General features: G+C 40.4%; 2 protein-coding genes across 2 annotated transcripts in view; both read right to left on the reverse strand.

The window, feature by feature from the left end:
• LOC146510230 (uncharacterized) overlaps positions 1–13,248 on the reverse strand; it is a 65,565-nt gene extending 52,317 nt beyond the window's left edge. Inside the window, exon 1 of the mRNA XM_085175168.1 lies at positions 13,219–13,248. Within this exon, the coding sequence (XP_085031294.1) occupies positions 13,219–13,242 (24 nt within the window). The 5' untranslated portion in view covers positions 13,243–13,248. The remainder of the gene's footprint in view (positions 1–13,218) is intronic.
• Positions 524–9,003, reverse strand: LOC146510233 (uncharacterized). Its single transcript, XM_085175170.1, has 9 exons — positions 8,831–9,003; positions 8,536–8,596; positions 7,307–7,391; positions 7,074–7,131; positions 6,163–6,483; positions 5,558–5,824; positions 4,967–5,233; positions 4,645–4,770; positions 524–954 (listed from the first exon to the last, which is right to left on the reverse strand). Exons 1-9 carry the CDS (start codon positions 8,856–8,858, stop codon positions 854–856), a joined length of 1,314 nt encoding a protein of 437 aa, XP_085031296.1. The 5' UTR covers positions 8,859–9,003; the 3' UTR covers positions 524–853.
• Positions 13,249–16,232: the final 2,984 nt, after the last annotated feature.

Raw genomic sequence — 16,232 nt, forward strand, 5'->3', positions numbered from 1 at the left:
AGTCCTGAGATCCCTCAATAGGTCACATGATAGGGTAAAGGTCTTACAGTGGTTTCATCCAAAACCTTTGGTAGTAATGGCCCACGCCTTTTTACACATTATGGCTAATGTCATGTCGCAGATGATTAATAGTGGGTCAATGATCACCTCCTAAGGGACAGCCCCTACTAGGGGTTAGATAACTGGGACTTTCCACCTGATGAGAGGTAAAACGTCTTCCAAAAAATTAAAACCTTCTTTTCATTTCATTTCATATCTCTTAAGTCTCTACTATGATCAACAGCTGAGAACAAACAAGCCAGTGTTTTATGCATTATACAGTTTTCCTTTCTCGATGACGTCTGTGCAGCTTAGGTAATGTCACATGGTTTAGAGGTTTAGCAGCTCAGTGAATACAGGATATAGTTTGTGGTTTTAATGTCATGACAACACAGAAAAAAGTAACCAGGATGCTTCACTGTGTTTTTATCTCAAACAAAAGGCACAGCCCACGTCTGCTAAACAGAACACAAGGAAAGCACCATCACTGACCAAAGCCTTTTATTCAATCTCCAAGGTTAAATGTAAAATGTTGGTTGGAACTTTTACAGGGTTGTTGTAGTTTATTTAAATTATGTCAAATAAAATGTAGTTCAAATATTAAGTATTAAGTATTTAATATTAAGTATTTAATCTAATTTAATATCTCATTATATTAAATGCCTTCTAAATTCCTTTTTTATCCCTTTATGTTTTCTTCAAAATTAAAGTAATCCAGTGAGTACTTGTAAAATATGTTTACCTTTACATTAACTGCACAGCTGGAACTGCTAAACTGGCATAGTTTTATTAGCTACTTGACCAAAAGTCAACATTAACTTTCATCTTGATTTGAAATAGGTGGTGTTTCTCTTGTTTCTGTTCCATCCTGCTTCAGTCTAACATCTGAGTAGACAACATCCTCTTCAGCATCATCTGAAAGAAGTAGAAAGAGAAATCTGTGTCTTGTATAATCATAGGAGATTAATATTGTACATCAAAAACTTGTAGCAAGAAGGTTTTCACAAACATTCACAATGACACAATATTTGTAGCTTTGGCTCTGTACATCACCACAGTGGATTTTAAATCAAACAGAAAACTGTGATTGAAATAAAGACTTTAGTTTTAATTACCTTTAATTTAAGGCATTAGGCCCAAAATTGGATAATTATTGGGGGTAGCAATTTAACGAGATAATTGCAATTAATTAGAAAAAAAGGGGGAAAACGCATTTAATCACACTTTGCATTCCAAGCAAAGGGGAACTTTTATCAATGTTGGATTTTCTGGTATAACAATTACACTGATGCACACATCAGAGCTACAAAGAATCAGAAGAAAGCGTGTTGCTAGGACTGATCGGAGGCAAATTTCATTTCAAAAGACTACCTGACGGAAGCCTTGAAAAAAGCGTGGTTTTGTGCAAACTGTGCAAAAAGGAGTTTGGATACCACTGAAGCACTTCAACCTTATGGTACCATCTAAATGCAAAATATGTTGCAGCGAGCACAGAAACTGTGGGAGCTGCTAGCTCCAGCAGTGTCAGTTTGAGTACCAACAATTGTGTCGACAGCCTTAACTTGATGAAATGACTGGCTTCAGGAAAAAAATGTAAGTCAACATCGGACAAACTTACAAGTTCTCTCACAAAATGGATTGCTCTGGACTGTAGACCATGATCAGTGGTAGAAGATAAGGGGTTAGAAAATGTGCTACAGTTAGCGTCAGGTGATCTAACTTTCCAGCTACTTTTACTTGAAGACTATTTCAAGTAAAATTCAACAGCTTCATGACACTGAAAATCAAACAAAATTAGATGCATTACAGACAGCCCTGCTAATGTGGAGGAACTACACCAGGAGCAAACAAGACTGGGGCAACAGAGAGAGTCACTCATACAGGATGTTTTCACACAGTGGAATTCAACAGTGGATATGGTTTATTGCCTACTAAAAAATCAAGAGGCTTTTTTTGCTGCTTTGGACAAGCAAAAACACAAGCTAGTGATTTTAACTCCATCAGAGCTGGTAAACCTCCAAAAGCTGGCGACTGTCCTTGAGCCATGCAGGTAAATAAAACTATTTTTTAACTTATTGTTACTGTTTCTTCAAAAAGATACATAGTTAACAGTTATTGTGTAGATTAATAATTACTTTCTTGAGCTGTCTACTACACATTTGTGACTGAGCTTCTTGGAGGTGAGACATATGTCTCATGTTCAGTGGTTTTACCTGCTTTCTGCCACCTGCATCACACCATGGAGGTCTCCAATTATGACTCAAACTACATGGTGAAATTTAAGACTGCCTTCACAAAGGACCTATCCCAACGTGTAGCTACACTCAACCATCAGTGGCTCAAGATAGCTACTGTGCTTGACCCACGCTTTAAGGATTTCAAGTGTGTTGCGAGGGGAGAGCAAGAAGAGGTTTGAACCAGCCTTGAGACCCTGCTGCAGGAATAGTGTAAAGATGCCACCACAAAGGAGCCAGCAAAGACAAGGTGCCTCCTCCTCTCTTCATTGTCTTCAGACTCTGATTCAGATGAAGAAGCCCTGAGTAACAGGGCCCTGAGTCTGTACAGAGCAGAATCCACCATCAGCGACAGAAAGACTGCCTGCTGCAGTGGTGGTCCAGTCAAGCAGGGACCCACCCACAGCTGTCTGTCCTGGCCCACAAGTATCCTGCCACTTCTGTCCTATGTGAGAGACTGTTCTCATTTGCAGGTCACATGTTTCTACCTTATTTTTTTAAGAAGTTGAAATTTATGTTGAAATTTTTATCATCATTATTATTATTATTTAAAGACAATACCACTTTGAAAATGTACGTAAAGCACTTAAAATAGCACTTTCTTTTTAAGTCTGCCCAATTTTGGCCAGGGATATTATTTTTTGTTTCTCTGTTTTGAATTCAAATGCAGTTTAAACCCTATTTCTTCTTTCCAGAAATTAAAAGAGAGGGAGTTTACAATATTAATGTCCATGTCTTTATTTGATTCTATTGCCTAATAAAACCCCTTTAAATGAAAAAACACTTTCTTGTGCGATTAAATGCGATTAATCAAGATTAATTACAAAGCCTCTAATCAATTAATTACACAATGAATGGAAAAGTAGGATCATGACCAGGTTCTGTTTCCTTTTTATTTCCGGAAAAATGAAGCAGACATCATATCTAAAGTCATAAAAAGGCTCTAAATTTGTATTTTATAGCTTTTTGATGTAATTTTAAATAAAATGCTCAAATAGATGTCAGTATAAGTAAGGGAGGCCATCATTAAGAGGAAAAAAGACAAAAATAATCCAGAGAGATGGCAAAACATTTAGGAGTGGCCAAACCACTTTCTACATTCTTAAAAACGTACAAGGTTGAGCTGCAGTTGCCATCTCAAATACACCATTCTTCTTCTATCCAAGAGATATTCTCTGACCCCCACCTTGATCACATCTGTGATGTGTCACTCCAAAGAACACATGAACACGTGATCATGGAAGTGACTGGAACACCTAATTTCCATTATGCGGATGAGTGAGTAAATAGTTTTGGCAATATAGTGTATATATTTACTCCAGTTATTTTCATCCTTTTTGCCACTACCATCTATCCACATATGATCCCTAACACTACCTACACAACACCTCATGAGCTCGACAATATCTAAAGAAGTCAAGGACATAAAGAGATGATTGTATCACGGTCAAGGTCTACAATCAAGACCATTCAGGAATCAACCTTCCTGAGTGGAAATAAATAACATAACAAGTTCATAACAAGCTGAAAACCACTGGTTACACTCAAGCAGAGTAAGGTGAGATTTGATCTAAAAAGAGCCGGCACATTTCTGAAAGAAATTTTCTGGACATATGAAACCAATATTAACTTGTATCAGAAGGGAGGAGGAAAGTATGGAAAAGGAGTGAAATCGCTCATGAGCTCAAGCATACCACACTGTATGATTAGGTGAAAGCAATTTTATGGGCAAATGGCATCACAAGGAAAGAAAATACCATGGTAATGTTTATGGGTTGAAGGCAGTCTTACTGCAAGACTGAAGTATAAAACTGATCCTTACACTTTAAATCATTTTAGCTTTCTTGTAAATTTTAATCTTCTGAAAACGAGAGACTGGAAAAAAAAAAAAAACCTCCACTGGCCAGTGGTACCCTCAGCGTCAAGGTAGATAGACCTATGTTCTAACTTTCAAAATCCCACGTCACTTTGTTCTCAAAAGTTGTGATTTTTTTTGTAGATACACGAAAGATATCAATTTGAAACTCCTACATTGCTTTATTCTCGAGTTATCACATTGATAAACCCACCTGCCCACCGCTTGTCAGGATGACAACAATAACCCATCAGCCTTTTACAGGTGAGGAGAAAGTGACTGTAATTACTAATCATTTAATAAAAATGTTTTGTAAAACTCATTAAATTAAATGTGAAAGGCAGCATTTCAATCACATATTGATTATTTTACTTAAAATCCCTTGTGGTCCAGTACAGAAGCAATACAAATAATGGTGCTTACTGTAAAGGTTTTATAACAATTTGGCATACATTCCTGTGTGGTACTCACTGAGAGAAAATTGATAGCAGCAATATAGTTAATTTAAAATATTACCTTCATTAACAGTCATAATGCCAGTCTTTTGGAATTTCCAGATACCAAGAAACACAGCCAGAATGAGTAGAATGGCAATGCTTCCTACCACAGCCACAGTCACAACACAGTGGTCAGAAATATTACCTAGAAATTGAAACATTAAGAATAATGTACTGAGATAATGGGGATATAATGGCCTCAAGCCACTTGCCACTATAGACCTATAAGATTGATATAAATAACTTAATTAGAACAATGCCTATGAATACATAAACTAAACAAAATAATTAAAAATATAAAATAAATGAATATCTAAGTAGAACATTTTTTTTTATATTACCTGCACATCTTATAAGGTGGATGATGGTTTGTTGTCTGCTTATATTGTTTTGGACAATACACATTAGCTTTCCCAGCAGTTGATCATGTAAGCTGATTGTAACATTTGAAATGTTGTGGTTTTCTGAAATGTTGGATTGGGTTTTTATCAACAAGTTATCATCTAATAAAAAGATGAACTCTACGTCATCTCCTTCAGAGGAGCAGCTGACTTTCCTTTGTTCTGGTGACAAACACATCTGAGATACAGCTGGTTTTGACACGGGAGCTGAAAGACAAACATGTGGTCACATATGTATGCAGTACAAATTGCAATTTAACATCCACTGCCAGCTCTGCAAACTATCATCTATGTCTTCAGAAACTCTGTTTTTAGTGGTACCTGCTAAGTTATTCTAGTTTTTAAAAAACTGAATTTTGCAAAAAAATAAAATATCTTTGGGAGACTTTGTCAGCATAGATAACTTTTAAAAACAGATCTACGCTACTGAAAAATGTTACTGGTTATTAACGTCTTTGACTATCCAAAGATATATTTTAGCTTTACAATACATTTAACGTGTTAATTTCTATTACATATATTTTACATTACCTGTACAGCTTGTAAGGTGGGTGATATTTTGTTTTCTGCTGACATTATTTTGAGCAACACATGTCAGGTTTTCCATCAGTTGACCAGGTAAGTTGATGGTAACATTTGAAATGTTGCGGTTTTCTATACCATTGGCTGTAGTCTGTATCAACAACTTATCATCCAAAGACAAAATGAACTCTACTTGATCTCCTTCAGAGAAACAGCTGACTGTCATCTGTTTTGGTGATAAACACATCTGCGTAACAGCTGGTTCTGACACAGGAGCTGAAAAAACAAACACATAGTCACATATAGACACAGTATCAACTGCAATATGACATTCACTGCTACTCTAAGGAGTTTAAATCCATGTCAATACAGGGTTTATGTAAGTGCTTACTCATAGCTTACATATATAAAATGTGTGCACAAAATGAATAATAATCTGATAACTCACTTATAATATATAACCAGCAATAAGAACAACAATAAATACAATCTATAAACTGTTCATGTAACTACCTGCTTTTTAAATTTCCAGTTTTAGCTCTAAACCGCATTTTGACATGTACATTGTTATTACACAGATGTTATTCAATAAGTCAATAAGTTGTTGGCCTTACCGAGTATATGTAGATGGATGTTAACTGTGTGCAATAACACACCGTCAGTAGAACTGTGTGTTTCCATGCTGTACTCTCCAGAGTCATTTTTTATTGTTTTGTTGAGCTTAAATGTTCCATTTGTGGAGACTGTAGTACTATTCTTGTATTTTTCATTGAGACTAATTAATGTAGCATTTATTAAGGTTAAAATGTTATCTGTACTCTTTTTCAAGCTTGTCTTTATATGTGGCTTGTTAGGTAGGTAAAAAACGAGTGGTTCTCCTAAAACTCCAAAACACGTCTGGGGTCCAGGTTCAGTTAGATTGCATTCTGAAGACCCTGGTAAGAAAATAAATAAACAAATGTATACAAAGAGGGAAATTAATAACTATCATTTATTTGTACTAAACAGAAAACCATTAACTTTGTATCTATGTAACTGATTAATAGTTACTGACAAAATCCATGTGTATGGAATTTGAGTAATAGTATTAATGACACTGTTATCTGATGTAATGTTGTACAGCACTATATCAAAGAGAAATGTTCTCTCATCAGACAAAACATTTAAATGCTTTAACGTCATAGGACCTGGTCCACATATGTGGACATCATTCAACATTTGGGTTGTCTAGACCAAAAAACTGAATTTTACTCTACAAGGGCCTGATATCCACTTACGAGGACAGTATATTGCCACTGAATTATTAAAATTTAAAACGAATGTCCTCATATGTGGATCTCGTTTTTGTCAAAAAAATAAAAATCTGGTAATTCTTTATTTTTACATTCATCAGGTCCCAATCAGCCCAAATAGCAAAGAGAAATTAAAAACGCATGCCATGAAAGAGTTCTTAGGAGGTTAATAATGACTTAACATTGTAGATTTATTTTGTTCTTCTACATACTGTTTAATAGTTGAAGTGTACCTTGTCCCACAGCGGTCATTGCTGGAGCTGCGATGATCATGTAGATCAAAATCATCTTCTGTTTGGACAGAATCAGATTATTTTGCATGTGTAATGTACTATCAAACGTGTGGATTAGCTACATAATGGATAAATAGAAACTATTCTTACTTTGGAAAATAATGCAACAACTATTGACATACTAGACATTTGCGTGCTTTTTAACTAATGTCGCCATGACAACAGTCACTCACCACATTTAAAAGAAGATCACTTCTTACTCTTTGGCATGTGAATTCACCACTGGCACCTGGATGGTATATTTCTGGTCTTTTTTCCCTTTCATGAAGAAAATCGAGGAAGACATGATTTGCCTTCAGCACAACCAGAGCACTAGACTCAATGTAGATATTAAATAAACTTGTTTTTATATAGCACTTTTCCACTTGAGCACTCAAAGAACTTTACAACATGTCTCATACACACAATTTTTCGATCTTACTATCTTACAGTTGCACACACATTCCAACTCTGACAAACACAATAGGAGAAACTCGGGGTTCAGTATCTTGCATTCACCAATGACCTGTGCTACAATCTAATCCCGTGAGAGCAGTTACCAAGCTTTATGTCAGATTCAATGGGTGTTCATGTTAGCCCATTATGAATTAACAGGAGTCATTCTCTGACATTAATCAACAATGCTGCTTCTTGCTTTTGTTTGTGCACTTTTTATTTGCATGCACCAAGACAAGAATGCACATGAACATGATTATGAGAACTGGATAATTAAAAATGCAAATATCCAAATTAGAGATATAGTTGACATGTTCATCAAAGATCTTCCTGAAACATTTCCATGACATAAAGTAATTTAGCAAATATGTAGTTACAAAACAGAAGGATAAGAACAACATGACATGTTTAGCATCAAGTGCTAACTGTAAATACCCAGCGGTACAACAGTACAACGTTTAGTTAAAGTTCTGTGTGCATATGTGTGTGTTGTACCTGTATGTCAGATACCCACAGTATAAAACTTCCCATTATTTTAATAAGTCAACAACTATAATTTTAATTGTTATATTAATTGTTATGTGGCTGATAATTATAAATATCTAGCTTAGAAAAACATTTTTATTCTTTACTTTGTTTTTTTCTGTGCTTGCTGGTAGAGGCCACATTTCTTTTCTTGAACACCATATTAGGGCTATCCTATCGAACAAAATATTACTACTTTTAAAATCTTAGTCTGTTTTCAAATTGCTACTTTAAGCTTCAATTTTGTAGTTCTGGTCAAAAGATTTATGACATATTGTTTGAACTGTGGACACCAAAGCTATGGTGACCAATCAAAAGGGTTTCATAACATTTTGTCTTGTGTTATCTAGTATTTTTTACAATCATAATCAATGGATCTTTTTAAAATTGTTTTTATAGTACAGTAATTTCACCAATGAAAATTACGTTTAGCGTTACTTACCAGCACCTGGAGTTCTTCTCTGTAGCGGCAGGTATGACGGGCTTTGGGCTGCTGTTTTTGTCTTGTGGTTTGGACAGAAATAAGTAAGCATGTATTTAAAGTCATGTTAGTCTTACTCAAGTATTTAGTGTCTCATCATACTTGTCTTTACTTATACAAACATGTAAATATAGTAATTAGACAAATTAGAGTATTACTTTTGATGCTATTCAGACACTTTATTTCTCATGTTCTTAATATCAAGCATTTTTGAGCTGCTATATGGATGGAATTTAAAAAGAGTAACTTTACTTACAGTTACTAAGTGTAGCCCAGAAAATCATCTCAAGGTTAAACTGTTGGTAACAGAAGAGAATGCTTTAAAGTGTGCTTTAAAATATATGCAAAAAGACAGCATTGAGGGTTCCTTTAAATCATGGAAAATCATGGAATATGTCCCAGATAATCCCATATTATATTCTCACTAGACTGACTTCAGAAGACCCCTATGAAAAAAACACCGAGGGAACAGTTTACCCTGCCCGGGATAGGGTTACCGGGGCCCCGCCCTGGAGCCAGGCCCGGGGAGGGTGCCCGAGGGCGAGCGTCTGGTGGCCGGGCCTTAGTCCATGGGGCCCGGCCGGGCACAGCCCGAAGAGGAGACATGGGCCCATCCTCCCGCAGGCCCACCACCCGCAGGAGGCGCCATAGGGGTCGGGTGCATTGTGTGCCGGGTGGCGGCCAGGAGCGGAGGCCCTGGCGGACTGACCCCCGGCTGCCAAGACTGGCAATAGGGACATGGAATGTCACCTCTCTGGTGGGGAAGGAGCCTGAGTTAGTGCGTGAGGTTGAGAGGTACCGGCTAGATATAGTCGGGCTCACCTCTACGCACGGCTTGGGCTCTGGAACCAGTCTCCTGGAGAGGGGCTGGACTCTGTCTCAGTCTGGAGTTGCCCCTGGTGAGAGGCGGCGGGCTGGGGTGGGTATTCTAATATCCCCTCGGCTTGCTGCCGGTACGTTGGGGTTTTTCCCGGTGGACGAGAGGGTTTGTTCCCTGCGCCTTAGGGTCGGGGAACGGGTCTTGACTGTCATCTGCGCTTATGCGCCGAGTGGCAGTTCGGAGTACCCAGCCTTCTTAGAGTCCCTGGGGGGGGGGTGCTGGAAGGTGCTCCGCCTGGAGACTCTGTTGTCCTGCTGGGAGACTTCAACGCTCAGGTGGGTAACGACAGCGAGACCTGGAGGGGCGTGATTGGGAGGAACGGCCTCCCTGATCTGAACCCGAGCGGTGCTTTGTTATTGGACTTCTGTGCTAATCACAGTTTGGCCATAATGAACACCTTGTTCGAACATAAGAGTGTCCATAAGTGCACGTGGCACCAGGACGCTCTAGGCCGTAGGTCGATGATCGATTTTGTAATCGTATCACCAGACCTGCGACCATATGTTCTGGACACTCGGGTAAAGAGAGGGGCTGAGCTGTCAACTGATCACCACCTGGTGGTGAGTTGGATCAGGTGGCGGGGGAGGACGCTGGACAGACCTGGTGCACCTAAACGCGTAGTGAGGGTGTGCTGGGAACGACTAGCAGAGGCCCCAGTCCGCGAGATCTTCAACGCACACCTCCGGCAGAGCTTCAACAGCATTCCGAGGGAGGCGGGGGACATTGAGTCCGAATGGACCATGTTCAGCGCCTCCATTGCCGAAGCTGCTGCATTGAGCTGCGGCCGCAAGGTGGTTGGTGCCTGCCGTGGTGGTAATCCCCGAACCAAATGGTGGACACCAGAGGTGAAGGGAGCCACCAGGCTGAAGAAGGAGTCCTATCGGGCATGGTTAGCCTGTGGGACTCCGGAGGCAGCTGACAGGTATCAACAGGCCAAGCGGAATGCAGCTCGGGCAGTGGCTGAAGCAAAAACTCGGGTGTGGGAGGAGTTCGGAGAGGCCATGGAAAAAGACTTTCGGACTGCCTCGAAGAGGTTCTGGCAAACCGTCAGGCGTCTCAGGAGGGGAAAGCGGTGCTCTACCTGCACTGTGTATAGTGCTGGCGGAGCGCTGCTGACGTCGACTGAGAAAATTGTCAGGCGGTGGAAGGAATACTTCGAGGACCTCCTTAATCCCACTGACGCGTCTTCCAAGGAGGAAGCAGAGTCTGGGGATGAGGGGAATGACCCGCCAATTTCTGGGGGCGAGGTCACTGAGGCAGTTAAACAACTCCTTGGTGGTAGAGCCCCTGGTGTTGATGAGGTCCGCCCCGAGTTCCTGAAGGCTCTGGACGTTGTAGGGCTGTCCTGGCTGACACGCCTCTGCAATGTTGCGTGGAGATCAGGGGCAGTACCCGTGGATTGGCAGACCGGGGTGGTGGTCCCCATCTTTAAGAAGGGGGACCGGAGGGTGTGTTCCAACTACAGGGGGATCACACTTCTCAGCCTCCCCGGGAAAGTCTATGCCAGGGTGCTGGAAAGGAGAGTTCGTCCGCTAGTCGAACCTCTGATGCAGGAGGAACAATGCGGTTTTCGTCCTGGTCGCGGAACACTGGACCAGCTCTTTATCCTCTCGAGGATACTTGAGGGTGCATGGGAGTTTGCCCAACCAGTCTACATGTGTTTTGTGGACTTGGAGAAGGCATTCGACCGTGTCCCTCGGGGTGTCCTGTGGGAGGTGTTGCGGGAGTATGGGGTGTCTGGCCCATTGCTACGGGCCATTCGATCCCTATACAACCGTTGCAAGAGCTTGGTTCGCATTGCCGGCAATAAGTCGGACTTGTTCCCGGTGGGTGATGGGCTCCGCCAGGGCTGCCCTTTGTCACCGGTTCTGTTCATAATTTTTATGGACAGGATTTCTAGGCGCAGCCAAGTGGCGGAGGGCTTTCGCTTTGGTGGCCTCAGGATCTCATCTCTGATCTTTGCGGATGATGTGGTTCTGTTGGCTTCATCGGGTGAGGGCCTCCAGCTCGCACTGGAGCGGTTCGCAGCCGAGTGTGAAGCAGCGGGAATGAGGATCAGCACCTCCAAATCTGAGGCCATGGTTCTCAGCCGGAAAAGGGTGGAGTGCCCACTCCGGGTCGGGGATGAGGTCCTGCCCCAAGTGGAGGAGTTCAAGTATCTCGGGGTCTTGTTCGCGAGTGATGGGAGAAGGGAGCCGGAGATCGACAGACGGATTGGGGCTGCAGCTGCAGTAATGCAGACGCTGCACCGGTCCGTCGTGGTGAAGAGGGAGCTGAGTGTAAAAGCGAAGCTCTCAATTTACCGGTCGATCTACGTCCCTACCCTCACCTATGGCCACGAGCTGTGGGTAGTGACCGAAAGGACGAGATCGCGGATACAAGCGGCGGAAATGAGCTTCCTCCGAAGGGTGGCTGGCATCTCCCTTAGAGATAGGGTGAGAAGTTCGGCCATCCGGGAGGGGCTCAGAGTAGAGCCGCTGCTGCTCCACATCGAAAGGAGCCAGCTGAGGTGGTTTGGGCATCTGGTAAGGATGCCCCCTGGGCGCCTCCTGGGTGAGGTGTTCCAGGCATGTCCCACCGGGAGGAGGCCCCGGGGCAGACCCAGGACACGCTGGAGAGATTATATCTCTCGGCTGGCCTGGGAACGCCTTGGTGTTCCCCCGGATGAGCTGGAGGAGGTGGCTGGGGAGAGGGAGGTCTGGGCCTCTTTGCTTAGGCTGCTGCCCCCGCGACCCGGCCCCGGATAAAGCGGATGAAGATGGATGGATGGATGGATAGACTGACTTCGATACTGCATGCTTCTCTGAATCTCTGTAAACATACCAATGAAGCACTATATGCCTTTAAAGGGATTTTCTTCTCACGTCCTGCAATGTGAACTCATCAACATGGTCTACAGCAAGTATCGGTTGACACCCTAATGTGGGATGCTAAAACTATGTTAGGTTAAAACCACAGCTCTTTCCATTTTAAATTTGTTGCAGATTCACTGACTGATTGAAGTTTATGTTTAAAAATACAAAGAAAATCTACTAGCACACCCACACAGAGTGAGAAAGACAGGGGTACAATATCATATAAACTGCAAGGAGAGAGATCTGATTATAATATATTAAGGTTAGTTAAATGATCTGGTATAAAAGTAATAGAATAATGTTAGTGTAGTTAGAGTTGTTTATACTTTTTGGGAAATTATTTCACAAAGACACAGTGAAGCTCCTTCTGATCGTCTCTATACTTTTACATCAACTCCCTGAATGCAAACTGTATCTGTAGTGCTCTTTCTTGGCATTACGCTTAACTGTTGCTCACTAGTCATTTTCTCTCTTATTAACCTAGCTGCAAAACTTTCCTTTATCATCATGGTATGGCTCATCCACTTCTGTACATTACTAGATTTATTAATAAACGGTACCAGTGCAATTCTCCATTCCTCAGCCATCCTCTCACTCTACAAGATTGAGTTAAAAAAAAAAAAAAAAAAAACTAGTTAAAAAGTCTATTTTTTTCTGTCTGTCTTACACGGATAGAATCAAATTATCTGCAACACACTGCTGTAAGGTTTTACTATCAGTTTCAGGTGCATCACGCTGGCTGCCAGATAGGTGCTGAACCTACCAGTTAGCTCATTTCTGTCACTTGGTATATGTGTTTGATAGCTGAAGCATAAACTGAGCTAGCAGTTGTTGCATTAACAATAAGAGTCCAGTTTTTACAAAGCTACACTATACTTAGACTAAAAAATGACATAAACATGTACTTACAGCATACATGTGTAGTCTCTCCATGTAAGTCTGCTTTGTATGTATGCTACTAACACTTGAGCATACTAGGCAGCTGGTGGCTAAAATCACTGGTACTGGCGCCACCTGGTGGTGAGCCTGTAATGCTTCATCCCAGGGTTAATATTAACAGACAGTCTGTTGAAAGAAGCTGTAACTGAGGAGTTTTCATGTGTTTTCAGTGCTTTGATGTCATGTCAGCTAGTAAATTATTAATTTCCATTTTATTTTATTGCTTCCGGTTATTTGTACATAACACTGGATTTATGAGGATTTCCATTTTATTTTATTGCTTCCGGTTATTTGTACATAACACTGGATTCATGAGGTGAGTGCTGATCCCTGCATTTCTTGCAGCTCAAACTTCTCAAACTGTTTTTACATTTACTACTAAAGTTTACAGATTGTTCCAGAATATGACAGAACCACTAAACAGAAACTAATATAAGTAAAGGAAAACAATCATCCTTATTCACAAGTTGCAGGTTATTACATACAATACTGAGACTCTAAGGTGCAGGCAAAAAGCTGTATGCACTGAAAATACATGACTTGAAAAAAAAAAACTCATTATAACTAGATACAGAACCCTGTAGTGACAACTGTGCAAGGAGATTTTTAACAAACTGATCCAGTTAATTCATTTCTTGGCCTATCAGTTTAACAGCTGAAGCACACGCTGAACAATCACAGGTCTTTTCAGTTAAGAATAAGATTTTACCTTTTAACTTTTTCTTCTTTTTCTTCTTCTTTTTTTTTTTTTACAAAGTTCAAGCTCTCATTACAGATGCAATAAAAATATTGCATAAAAATTAGGAACTAAAGCATTTTTTAACACAATGTCTTCATTTCAGGGCCTCAAAAGCAACTGCAAAAATTAAGTAACTGCATTATGTCAACTGCATTAAGTAATAAATGCATGATTCATGCATTTATTACTTCCAGGCTGGACTACTGCAATTCATTATTATCAGGATATCCAAAAAACTCACTGAAAAGCCTTCAGCTAATCCAAAATGCTGCAGCAAGAGTACTGACAGGGACTAGAAAGAGAGAGCATATTTCTCCTGTTTTGGCTTCCCTTCATTGGCTTCCTGCTAAATCCAGAATTGAATTCAAAATCCTGCTCCTCACATACAAGGTCTTAAATAATCAGGCCCCATCTTATCTTAATGACCTTGTAGTACCATATCACCCCATTAGAGCACTTCACTCTCGCTCTGCAGGCCTACTTGTTGTTCCTAGAGTATTTAAAAGTAGAATGGGAGGGAGAGCCTTCAGTTTTCAGGCCCCTCTTCTGTGGAACCAGCTTCCAGTTTGGATTCGGGAGACAGACACTATCTCTACTTTTAAGATTAGGCTTAAAACTTTCCTTTTTGCTAAAGCATATAGTTAGGGCTGGACCAGGTGACCCTGAATCCTCCCTTAGTTATGCCGCAATAGACGTAGGCTGCCGGGGGATTCCCATGATGCATTGAGTTTTTCCTTTCCAGTCACCTTTCTCACTCACTATGTATTAATAGACCTCTCTGCATTGAATCATATCTGTTATTAACCTTTGTCTCTCTTCCACAGCATGTCTTTTATCATGTTTTCCTTCTCTCACTCCAACCGGTCGCAGCAGATGGCCGCCCCTCCCTGAGCCTGGTTTTGCCGGAGGTTTCTTCCTGTTAAAAGGGAGTTTTTCCTTCCCACTGTTGCCAAAGTGCTTGCTCATAGGGGGTCATATGATTGTTGGGTTTTTCTCTGTATCTATGAAGCGCCTTGAGGCAACTTTTGTTGTGATTTGGCGCTATATAAATAAAATTGAATTGAATTGAATTGAAAAAAAAAAGTTAATTTCTGATACTTGCTGAAAACTCTTTGCTGGCAATGACTGCCTGAAGTCTTGAACTCATGGACGTCACCAGATGCTCGGTTCCCTTGTTTTTAACGCTCTGCCTGGTCTTTCCTGCAGCTGCTTTCAGTTGCTGTTTGTTTGTGGGCCTTTCTTTCTGAAGTTTCATCATCAACAAGTGACATGTATGCTCAACTGGGTTAAGGTCAGGTGACTGACTTGGCTATACAAGCATATTCTACTTCGTTGCCTTAATAAGGGCCTGGGTTGCATTGACTATATGTTTTGAGTCATTGTTCATCTGTATTATGAAACGTTGCCGAATCGATTTGATTGCATTTATCTGGATTTGAGCAGACAGGACATATATGGGTGTTGCAGTCATGGTGATCTCTGTCTGACTTGCCCTTTTGTATCTCGTTTTAAATACACTGTTCTCTGACAGGAACAACCGATAATCATTTTGTGTTTAAATTTCAATTTTGAATTAAAAAAACACATTGCAGTGCCATCCTTTCATGTTCAGAAACATGTTCTGCAGTAACCACAGAATTCAAGTGTCACTTGTTTCCTGCCATATCTTGCTTGTGCAGTGTGCACAACCTCTGTTGTTATATTTATAGAAACCCTGGTTAATGCAAAAACATGCATGGATATATGTGTAGAAAGGTGTAAGTGAATGAACTTCCATTAGCACTGCGTCCCCTGTGTATATATACAAATATAAAGCAGAAAGTTTTTGTTACAAAAAACAGAAAAAATGTCCGGTGTTATTTATTTATTCATTCACTTTACTGTGGACACATTGTTTTTTTGTTTTTGTTTTTGTTTTGTTTTGTTTTTTAAAAAAAAAGACATTTCTATTGTAGATAGGGCAAAATAGTAAAAAAACAAACAAACAAAAAAAACAAAACAAAACAAAACAAAAAAAAACCCAATAAACAAAAACAAGATAAATGTACTGGTTCTTATATAGCACTTTTCTACTCTATCACATCACTTTATACAAGTTGCCTCATTCACACACAGCACTTTTCATTCACAAGATTCATACTACGATGCATCACAGAGCAACTTGGGGTTAGTATTTCACCCAGCGATATTTTGCATGGAAAGGAGAGAAGCCAGGGTTTAACCTTAAGCATTTGCTATGTACAGA

Source organism: Neolamprologus multifasciatus, chromosome 10 (assembly GCF_963576455.1).
Source record: "Neolamprologus multifasciatus chromosome 10, fNeoMul1.2, whole genome shotgun sequence".
Lineage (NCBI taxonomy): Eukaryota > Metazoa > Chordata > Actinopteri > Cichliformes > Cichlidae > Neolamprologus > Neolamprologus multifasciatus.